The 11,009-nt window shown below is 51.9% G+C and overlaps 1 protein-coding gene and 1 pseudogene across 1 annotated transcript; one reads left to right on the forward strand and one right to left on the reverse strand.

The window, feature by feature from the left end:
- Positions 1-6,600: 6,600 nt before the first annotated feature.
- FOXI2 (forkhead box I2) lies at positions 6,601-8,284 on the reverse strand. Its single transcript, XM_012464190.3, has 2 exons — positions 7,774-8,284; positions 6,601-7,046 (listed from the first exon to the last, which is right to left on the reverse strand). The coding sequence occupies exons 1-2, from the start codon at positions 8,282-8,284 to the stop codon at positions 6,601-6,603; spliced, it is 957 nt and encodes a 318-aa protein (XP_012319613.2).
- Positions 8,285-8,851: 567 nt separating this feature from the next.
- LOC105725205 (uncharacterized) lies at positions 8,852-10,719 on the forward strand (annotated as a pseudogene).
- Positions 10,720-11,009: the final 290 nt, after the last annotated feature.

Raw genomic sequence — 11,009 nt, forward strand, 5'->3', positions numbered from 1 at the left:
CTGACAGGTCAGAATGTGCAAGCATCCATCTTACCAGTTACTTGAAAATGTATGGCTTTTTCCTGTTATAAATCTCACTTTAATTTTGTTCCTACAGTGAATGCGGAGATATGGTTATGCATACTAACAGCCTTACACATGGAAAATCTGAAAAGGAAGAAAATATCCTTACCAATGATAATAAAAATAAACTTGCTAATAGAAGAGTATTATTGTTGTAAATTCATAAATTTTTATATCTCAAATTTTCTTTTATGTATTATATATATTAACCAGGGCATTGTAGAAAAATTAAAGCCATAGTGAATGACGAAAAAAAAAAAAAGACTAGGGGCAATGTATCTCTCAAGAACTGCATAACACATTATAACAAATGATTCTTTAAAGGTTTTCCCTCTTCCCTTGCAATTTCTTTCTTAGATGTTGCCTTATTTAAACAGTATACCAAATTGCCTTTAATTCTCCAAATTTAAGTATAAAATATGGTCTATCTTTTTAGCAAAAAGGAAAAAAATTTTTAAAAATGAAAGTAATCAATATAAATAAAGCAAGGAGGCAATACTATGCCATTCAGGGTTACAAAAAGAACATAAAGAATGAAGCTCGACACTTCTCAAGAATCCTGAAACAGAAACCTTTCATTAAAGTATTAATTCTACTCACTCCAGAAGTCCATCTTCTTCCCATAACCCCACCTGCCCTTAGGCTTCTCAGAGTAAAGTGGTCTCAGCCTAGCAAAGGGACGTTCAGTCAAAGGGGGTGGAGTTGTTTGGTTCAGGTGCTGGAGCGAACGAGTGCCTTAGGCAGATTGGAACCACCCGTGCATGCAGGTCTGGGGGCCTCAGTGCAGGTGATGGATTGCCAGACTGGATTAGGAGCCTGGGGACAGGTGACTCCTCAACACCTCTAGGAGGAAGTGAAAATGATCCCTCGCAAGCATCTTTGATGCCTCTCCCACCTTTCAGCCTGCTTGTGGCCTGGCCCTGTGAAAGAAGCACACAAGCCTGACACATTCCTGACTTCAACTTCTTCCTCCCTCCTTGGAAACTAAGCCCTGTTCTGGATGAGGAGGCTTAGATCCAGGGAGTGCAGCAGGGAAAGGGAAGGGTGATCTGGAGAATGCTTGGACATCATTGTCAAATAACAAATCATTCTTCAGATAAAAATATACGTGTCTAACCACTCACCAACACGTGACAGCGAGGGTGTCAACCTAGATTGTCAAGGATATAATTTACATTATTATGATTGCTTTCATGCTCAGAGTGAAACTTATATGGATTAACCAAACCCTACTGGCCTCAATGTCAACACTATCTCTGAAGTTTCCTATCCTGCAGCTCTGCGCCCACTCCAAATTCCCCCAGCATAGAACGTGGCCCTCCAGCGTGGGGATTCACCACCAGTGGCCCCCAGGGCTGTGGCCCACTCAGTGTTGTATCTGCAGGGTCCAGCAGCAGGCCTGGCCCTGGGTAAGGAAGAATCAGACCCGTCATAGGAGGCTGGGGGCTGGGTAGGGGGTAGGAGAGTTTATGATAAGCTGAGGGTGCAACTGTACTCACTCACACATGTACTCATTCATTCATTCATTCATTCACTCAGTCAGTCAGTCAACTGCTACCACCTGTCCACAGTCTCCCTGGCTCTAGCGATGTTACTGCAGAAGAAGGCAGGAGGGCCCCTTCCCACATAAACCACAGGAGAAGATGCGGGAAGGTACTCGGTCTTCTGTGGATGTGATGCCATATATCCAGGGGCCCCAGGAGCACACCAAAGGGCACAGAACTTGGACCTGGATTGTCAGAAGGGGTCTAGAAAAGTGAGGTCTCTCTAGGACCTGAGGGATGAAATGCAAAGCAGGAAAGTCAAGAATAGAGGGTAGGTAGGCTCCTACCAACATAGCTCAATATTATCTGTGGCCTCTGGGAAGCAAGTCACTTCTCTGGCCTGAGCCTCAGTTTCCCCATAAGTAAAACGGGGTGTCATTGGATTGTTGTGAAGGCTTAATGAAATATGCACAGGAACCATCAAACAGAGTCCCTGACACCTTCCCTGACCTTCAGGCTGTCTGATGGATGAATGGGTGACTCTCGGGGTGGAGAAAGACTCAATGACTCATAGGTCTAATTTGCTCTAGATGACAGCAGGGACACAACTCCAAATTTCTTTTTTTCTTTCTTTCACTTTTGGGTGAAGGTCCAATTTAATATACTATTCATTGTCTTCCGTGAACTGGGTGAAACTAAAGATATTTTCAATTCTTTGTGTTCAGCCACTGGTGAAATCTGACCAAAGAAAAGAGTTTATTGCAGGTACCCAGCAGTTAGCCTTGAATAACGTTGGTTAGAAACTTTAAATTAGATTAAAAGAAAAAGCGTTCTCAAAATTTTAACCTATAGATGGGGGATGCTCCAAAGGACTGAACACCCAGAAGCCCTGGGAAAGGGCCAGCTCTGGTCACGTTAATTGCCTTCCCTGTCACTGACAGCTGACAGATCTTCTAATATGAGGACAGGTTTTTAGTTAAGTTTCCTAAATGACACTGTGGAAAAGTGAGCAGATGGGACCTGCACCAGCCCGGGGCAGTGCTTAACTCCCTGCCTGAAATCACAATGAAGTTATGAAACTGAGAAATCAAACACTTCCTGAGTTAGCAGGGTGTGGAACACAGTGGGGTCTGTGTACAAGACACAATATGATACTTGTGTTTGCAAGTGAGATGGTTGATGACTTGATCATAAAGTAATCCTTTTAGAGCCAAACAGCCACATCCAGACTGTAATTCCTCCATCATCTTTGTCCCAACCACTGGAAGGTGGCTTTAGGGGTAGCAACAGGCTCAGCTTACTCTCTTCGTGACTTAATGACACATAGTTAACACTCAAAAGAGATTTATTGGACAAGTCACATTTATTAGGATACAGGTGAGTCAACCTCTATTACATTCTATGATGGTTCCACATGTCTCTCTCCTACCTGGAGTCAAATCCTGAACGCAAATGGGTTATTTGAAAATACTATGCCCTTAGGTACGGAGGGTAGGTGGTGTAATCTGTAATCCCTTGAGGATACAACCCAAGAGGGGGCTCCAGATTGTGTGCGCATGTGTTTGTGTGTGTATGTGTGTGTGTACATCAGTAGGTGCACTTCTGAATATGAGCCATGTACAGGTTGCAGGTGCATCTGGAGTCCTTTTTAGCTCTCATCAGTTTAGCTTCTGGAGATCATTTAGCCCTTCAACTTGGCTTTTCTATCTGCAAAATGGGGATGAACTTCAGTGTTCTGATTCACCGAAGAGTTCTAATAATTACTATAACGGTATTTCCTTGAATGGAAAATGTCACTTAACTTCAGTGGATCCATTTTAGGAAACTAAAGATTGAAGGTTGATTAATATCCCAAGGTATCATTGCTAAAATGAAAAACTTTTTCATCAGAAATAAACATAGTCAATGTTTAATCAATATGTGAAATGCATACCCCATTTTGAAATCCAATGTTCACCTTTTAAAACACTATGGCACTTTAAAAAACATTTCTAACAAATGTTGAGTTTTCCTCATGAATGGTTCTTCTTTGTATGGGGATTCTTTACCCAGTGACCAAAGGTTTCTAGGGGAGATTACAGTTTCCTGTATTATGCTCTGTGATTTTCAGTCACCAGGAAATTACCACTGCTGCTTGGCAATGTCAAACACCTGATCACCTGAGATTCTGGCACGTTTTAATAGTCTTTCCCCATGAGTTTTGAAGCTTGTTTCTATATTTGAACCTATCCAGTGCCGCCAAGTTGTTTCTTCAGACTAAGAATTGGATATGCCAATGGCATATCACCATGTGCCTTGCCATGATGCAGAGGTATTCCTTTTGTTGAAGTCTCACAATTAGTTTTGGAATTATCTGCAGGATTCATAATTTTAAAGGCAAAAAAAAAAAAAAAAAAAAAAAGACAGGGCAGAAAAGGGCCCCGGAGGGAGTTGGATTACCCTCCTACCCTCCTGGCAGCAATGCCCTGGCCTGACCAACAGGAGCCAATCCTTCTGCTGCACGCATGCAGTGAGCTCTAGGGACTGTGTTCAAGTTCACCAAGCCCTGGCCAGAAGAAAGTATTTAACCATAAAGTGACCACAAGCTCCATTTTTCTGTTTTCTTGTTTTGGTTTCAGCAGTTTCTTTCCTATTGGAAAATGCTTTGTTGGGATAATGAGTCTGAAGCTGACTGCACCATGCCTGGGCCTATGAAATGCATTTTGGTCTGGCTCTCCCTCCCCTAAACACACCCAGGTATGTGGGCTGTTTTGGAGGAGAGAATGGGTTCTGTCCGGCATCTCACCCCACCTGTGTCCAAATACCTTGCACTGCTGGAAGTATCTTGCTCGTGAAATTTTTACCTATTTGATTATACTGTTACCTATTAATGGGATAAAGCTTTGAATGGATGAGCAACTTTCAAACAGTAAAAAATGATCTTTGGGCAAACCAAAAGTTGAAAAACCTTAAATTTTTTTCTCAATTTTAACATAAAAACCATTGTTAGGAAAAAAAAAGAAGCAGCTTCCCAACTTCTAGCAGTCATGCAGACACGACATTTCATGTTTACATCCATACGTATCAGCCAGTTTTCTCGAAGCGCCACTGATTGTCCAATTGAACATTGTATTTTCCGACTGTTGTCAAATTTAATTAGGAAAAATTCTTTCCAAGTTTCCTGCAAGTTCAGCCTCTAAAATGGGGATGTTGGTGATAGCAGTGGAATTCTTATACAAAATAGCATACACATGCAAGCTACGTATATTGGTGTTTATTTTTAGTATTTTATTCTATTAAAATAGATTCAAGAGACAATTTTTAAAATGTGTAAGCTAAGGAATTTCTTTTCCTTGCCTTGCCTTCTTTAGTTGTATTACATTTGGGGAGTGTCCCCCCAAGAGAGATTGTGGGTTGGTTGTGAGTTTGGTTCCACAACATCATCACCTTTGACACACTGGCACTCTGCCTGCCTGCTTGTGGTGAGCAGCAGCAGGGACGCCACATGGAGTTAGGAGCCACTGCTGGTGAAACACGTGACCGGGGCCAGGTTTATCCCAACACACACACACACACACACACACACACACACACACACCACTCTGGCAGGGCCATGATGAGTCAGCTCTAAGGGACAGACAGGAGCCCTGCTCTCATTTCCAGCCCTGGTGGCAGCGACAGTGAGGGGCCTAGAGGGCAGATTAGGAAAACCTGCGTGGTTGGGGCTTCGGGCTGCCAAACCAGCCTGCCCCACTCCAAATTAACAGTATCCTCTCTCCACTCTCTTCCTAGGAGGGGTCCTCTCCAGCCCTCCCCGAAAACTTAGGGAAGATGGGTACGCCTCCACCAACATCTCCATCTCCAGGGAGTGCCAGATGCTACAAAGACACAGGGCATCTGACTGGGGCACTTAGGACCTCTGAGGAGTCCAGAGCCCAAAATTCCTCTTCCCAGTGACGGGGGCTCCTTGCCTTTGACAAAGATACCATCTCTCAGAACAAACTGGGTGGGGTGGGTTCCATCCACGCAGGAGGCTGCTGCTCAGGGTCTCTGAACACAGGGCCAGCTTTGGCCCAAACTGTGGGCAGAGGGTTGGAAGGGAAAGAGACCAAAACAGGTGTGGCCTCCCATGAGCATGTGTGTGAGTGTGAGTGTGGGTGGGGTGGCAAAAACCCCGACCCTTGGGGGACTCCAGGGTGTTGGGCACCGCTCCTGCGGTCAGGGATGGCAGGGTCCTGGGGAGGTGCCTTGTCCTAGAGCAGGGCCATCAATGACCAGAGCTGAGTAACAGGGAAGGGAGCTGGCATCCCCAAGGGCACTCTCTGCCCACACAGCGCTTCTCCCTCCCACCACCAGCAGTTCCAACCATTAGCAAGTCCTTCCTTACACGGGACCCAACAGTCTCAGACCCCCTCCTGGCAGGCTCCTGGCCCACCTGGCCCCACTCGCGGCTGCTCCTGAGCCCTGTCCCCCGCCCCTGCAGCAGCCTCCCTGAAGCAGGAGGGAAGGCCCTGAGCCAGGTGGGCCAGGCTGGGCGGAGGTGGAAATCGCCCCCACAGCTCCTGCAGCCCACCTTCCTCCCACCTGCTCTAAGGCTCTTTGGGGTCAGCCAGCCTCTTTGGGAAACATTGGAGCTGAGCACCAACCCATCGCCCCTTCAAGGCACATTCCTAGAGAGCACAAGCTTCTAGAGACCCAGGAGTGCTGGGCTTAGAGGCAGAGTAGGGAGGCTCTGGACCCAGGAGGGCTGGGCTAGAGACCCAGGAAGGCTTGGCTTAGAGGCAGAGTAGGGAGGCTCTGGACCCAGGAGGGCTGGGCTAGAGACCCAGGAAGGCTGGGCTTAGAGGCAGAGTAGGGAGGCTCTCTGGGTGAGAGGTGCACAGTGGACGGGCCACCCACCCCGAGGCCCAGGCGCTACTCAGCCCAGCTCCCTGCTGGCCGGGCCGCCCCTGCTCTGTGCTTCCTCCCATGGCACTGAGGCCTTTGGCACCAACACGTGGGGCTGTCACAGGGGAAACCGGAGGCCTGAGCTCAGCACCTCTGGACACGCACCGGGCTAGTTTCCAGCCTCTCTTCAAACTTCGGTCCCTTCCCGGCTGTAGAGGAGGTGACTGACGCGGAAGCCAGTGGCCGCGGTCTGGTGGCCAGGGGCGAAGCCAGGAGAGTGGCCAAGGGCCTGGGGATCGTGGGTGGCGACCATTGTCTGTGGCCTCCCGAAAGAAAAGTCGCCTGCCAGGCCCCCAGGGAACGTGCCAAGGCCGCCAGCCAGAGCGCTCATAGCGGAGGCGAAACCCGAGAAACAGGTGGCGGCCTCTGGTGCGGACGGAGAGGGCGAGGCCTGCAGGTCCCCACAAGCCGTTCCCTGGGGCTCCAGCGAGGGTGCCTCGGCCCCTCCCCGACTTCTGGCTCCCGAGGGCGCGGCCGCGCTGGCTTCCGCTCTCCTCTTTCTCTTCCTTCGGAAGTTCCCGTTGTCAAACATCTTCTCGCAGTTGGGGTCCAGGGTCCAGTAATTACCTTTACCTGCAGGAGAAGAAACAGCCCAGTTCAGAAAGTTTGCGATTTGACGGACCGTGGTGTGAGTGAGGCTGTCAGCTTCAGAAAGATGCCCCGCCAGCCCTTGCAGAGGATCTGAGCCTCGTCCCCATCCTAACCCTTGCCGAGCACTCTCACCCGACGGGCCTCCACAGCCGGACTGGGAAGAAGGTGGCAACCCAGAAAACAGGAGGATGGGCGCCCCGGGCAAGGCGGAGCCCGCGAAGGTGAAGGACGGCCTCCGGATGCCAACCGTGGGACTCCGCCAGCCGCTCTGCCAAGAGCAGCGCAGACCACGCCGCGACCCCAAGTAGGCACCAGTGCTTTCCATACAGGCATCCCATTTGTGTTGCCCGTCCTTAGGGTAGACGCTGTCTTCCCCATTTTACCGGGTAGGGCACTGAGGCCCAGGGAAGTTGAGTAACTCCCAAGGTCACCCAGCGTGCTGGTTCTCCCGCTTCTTCCTCCCAAGGAGCGCACAGACACTTACAGCTCCGGGACCGCTACTGGAAACGCGGGCCCGTGAGCTCTGCTGCTGTCTCAGAACCTGTCCATGGCCAAGCATTACTCCCACTTCTCCCCCCGCCCCGCGTCCCCAGTATCCCACACCGTGCAGGGAGGAATTAGGTTGTCCAAGGTCGCTCCCACCCCCGGAGTGCCCGCCACCCGGCGGGAAGACGGGGAGTCCCCGACGGGGCGAGCGGCGCACTGTTACCTGGGTCGTCCTCGTCGCGGGGCACCTTCTTGAAGCAGTCGTTGAGCGACAGGTTGTGGCGGATGGAGTTCTGCCAGCCCGCCTTGCTGCGCTTGTAGAAGGGGAAGTTGCCGGCCACGTACTGGTAGATCTGACTGAGCGTCAGCCTCCGCAGCGGCGCGCTCTGGATGGCCATGGCGATGAGCGCCGAGTAGGAGTAGGGCGGCCGCACCAGCCTCAGCAGCTCCTGCTGGCCGGAGAGGCTCAGCCAGGCGAGGTCGGCTCCCGCCAGGCCGCCTGGGACGCCGAGGAGCGGGCCGGGAGCGTCGTAGCCGGGGGCGGCGTAGGGCGGCGCAGGCCCGGGGTCCAAAGCACAGGATTTGGGGCTGAGCGCGGGCACGTTCACCCACAGGCTCGGGCTCCCCCCCGCGATGCCCAGATCACCACGCGCATAGCCCAGGGGGTGTGCGGCGACCCGGGCCTGGCCGGGCTGGGCTGAGGAGGGGCCCGGGTAGTCGCAATAAGTGGCCATGTCCAGCCGCGCCCGGGTCTGGGCCGGCGGCACCGCACCAAAGCTCAAGGGCGACCCATCCAGCGTGGCCACCAGCAGCGCCGGGGTGCGAACAGCCCGGCCCAGCCCTCCGCCCTTTAAATGCCATCGAGGCCAGAGCCGGTGGAGAGTGATGGGGCGAGCCCCTCCCCCGGCAGCCCAGGAGGAGCGAAATCCTGGTCCTCGCGCGGGTGTCAGTTTTCTGCCCCGCCCAGATCTTGACACGTCCCGGACCGCACGCCCCTCTGATTTCCCCTTCCTCCGTGTGCGACGCGTCCCGAGTCCACAGTCGCTTGTGGTATCGGCTGCAGGGACCCTAAGTCTACCGCCTCTTCTGGCTTCATGGGTCCCGCAGTCCGGACTGCCCTGGACGGCACCCCGACTCCCCAGGGACCCCAGGGCTGTGGCTTGGGAGCCCCGTCCAACGCGCGGCCTCCTTGCTCGCCTGGGAACATCTCGCCCCAAGGAAACCCGCCTCGCCGGGGCCCCTGTGTTACCCGGCACTCGGGGCTAGGGGTAGAGGGCGACGACACTGCGCAAGAGATCGCAATGAAGCCCGTAGGCCTCCAGGCCAGAGCCGCAGAGGGAAGTGGCGCGGCGAACGCGGGGCTGGGCGTGAAAAGTTGCTCTGGGGTCGTCCGGAGTCTTCGCGCCATCGCCGCGCGAAGGCAGCGGACTGACTTCTGCGCCGAAGTCCCGCTACCCCGCGGAGGGTCTCGACCCTGGAAGTCTCGGACCCCCCAGCTGTCCAGGGCAGTCATTGCTTTTCCCAAGCCGGAGAGTCCGAGGCCCCGCCAGATTTCTCCGCGCAGTGGCTTGGGGCGCTTAGTGCCGAGGGCTGCAAAGCTCTCTGCTGGGTGTCAGAGGGCGCGCGGAAAACAGGAATCTCCCTGCAGTGCGTCAAGAAAAACCAGTCGTCCCGTCCTTCGGCCTCCCGGGGTTGCTGCAGCCCGGGTTCTCCATTCCCCTACCACTACACGCTGCCCTGCCCTCGGCCTCCGGCGCCGTGGGGTGGCGGAGGAAGGACCCAGGCAGACGCGCCGCGCTAGGCAGGGTACCTGGGAAGAGTGTCCGTCTCCCGGACTCCAAGTCGGGCACCTGTGCCAAAGAGGCGAAAATGCAGGCCTGGTGCTCAAGGCTCAGAGTTGAGGAGACGTCCCCATCCCCCTGAAATTCCTGCCCGCGGGATTGGAGCTGACCTCCTGGAAACTGGCCTCGCCCTGGGCATTCCCCAGCATTACGCGGGGCTGTGGATCTAATTTCAATTCATTTGAAAAACAAAAGGACCAGCCCTTATTGACTTTTGGCAGTGGAGGAGGCTTGTTGGTTGGGGTCCCCTGGTCGATTGAGGAGAGAGTTTGTTTTGGGGGATTAAAGGGCCGGGTTTGAGTCAGCGACTTACTGGTGGTTCAGCCCCTAGGCCGCCCAGATTGTAGTCCCAAATTTTATGTAAAGCAACTAATTTATGGAACAATTTAGCAAATGACAGAAAGAAGTGAGAGACCTTCTGTTGGGACGTTGGCCTCTCCCCTTAGAAGTGAAGCCCCTTCGGAAGTGGTGGGTGAACTGAAGGCAGTTACCGAGGCAGTGAAGGGAAAAGAAGGGCCCCGAAATTGTTCTTTGAGGTCGGCTCTTCGGTTAGACTCTGCCCCCGTTTCCTTCCCCTTTTCCCAAAGATTTCTAGTTTTGGCAAAGGAATGCTAGTTGTGGGGGTCCTAGGTACCTTTTAGGAAGCGGCCCTCCCCTCCTATCATCATTTCAGGGGTGGTTGCGGGACACCGGGAAGTACGGGGTGGGACACACCTCTTCTTGCTTCTCAGGTGGGCACAGTCTATTGCTTCCACCCAAAAGAGCAGCCAATGCTGCCTGCCACTCGGCTTAGCGATTTCCAGTGCCCCCTCAGTGGAAACCATGCTGTTCTCTGTAGCTGTGACAAGCTTTTGGTGACTACCTCTTGAAGACAGTGTCTTTCCCCCAGCACATGCGTTGCAGGCATGACTTGGATCCTTTCCTTATGGTGCAAACCCACCTCTGCGCCTACAGACACCCACTTTCCTCCCATAACACCCTTCCAGAGCTTGCCAGAGGGTCTGGGATGGCTCCACATCTTCTGGAATTTTGAAACGGCTGCTGATGAGGACGCAGTTTTTGAGTCTGTACTTGATGAGTATGGAACATTACAGAGGCTGCACAGCTCTGCCTTGACACAGATAATCCCAGAGAGAGTTAGAAGGTGGGAGCTGCAGCCAGACCGGCAGGGCCACCCGCAGGGCAGGATTCTACCCTGCCCTGCCATCCAAGGCTTTCTAGCGGCTGAAGTACTAGACAAAAGCAGCCGCTCCTTGTCAGGGATTTCCATTGTCCAAGACTGCGAATGTAGAAGACACCTGTTTTGGTGGAATAACACAGTGATTTGACGGGAAGAACTAATTTTATCTGTAGTTAACTGCACTACTGTGAGAATAAAATCAGCGATTTTGAATTTTAAAGCACAGCTTGGGTCATCTTTTGCAATGTAAAGAATTTTTTTTAAAGATGACAGTTCTTTCAATTTCTCTTTAATTTGAACAGCCTTTCTTTCTGTTAATACTGTAACTCTAGAACACTCATGAGTTTCAGGACCTCTAAGAAAATCAAATAAACCTTTCTGTAATTTCCCTCAATTATACTTTACTGAAATTATTAAAATTTGTGCCATATATATATG

This window comes from Aotus nancymaae, unplaced genomic scaffold (genome assembly GCF_030222135.1).
Source record: "Aotus nancymaae isolate 86718 unplaced genomic scaffold, 86718_ANA_hifiasm-v0.15.2.pri h1tg000010l, whole genome shotgun sequence".
Classification (NCBI taxonomy): Eukaryota; Metazoa; Chordata; class Mammalia; order Primates; family Aotidae; genus Aotus; species Aotus nancymaae.

Coding starts and splice junctions, on each gene's coding strand:
- FOXI2 (XM_012464190.3), bottom strand. CDS start 8,284: ATGGCCACTTATTGCGACTACCCGGGCCCCTCCTCAGCCCAGCCCGGC. Junction 7,047..7,773: donor CCGCGACGAGGACGACCCAG/GTAACAGTGCGC, acceptor CTTCTCCTGCAG/GTAAAGGTAATTACTGGACC.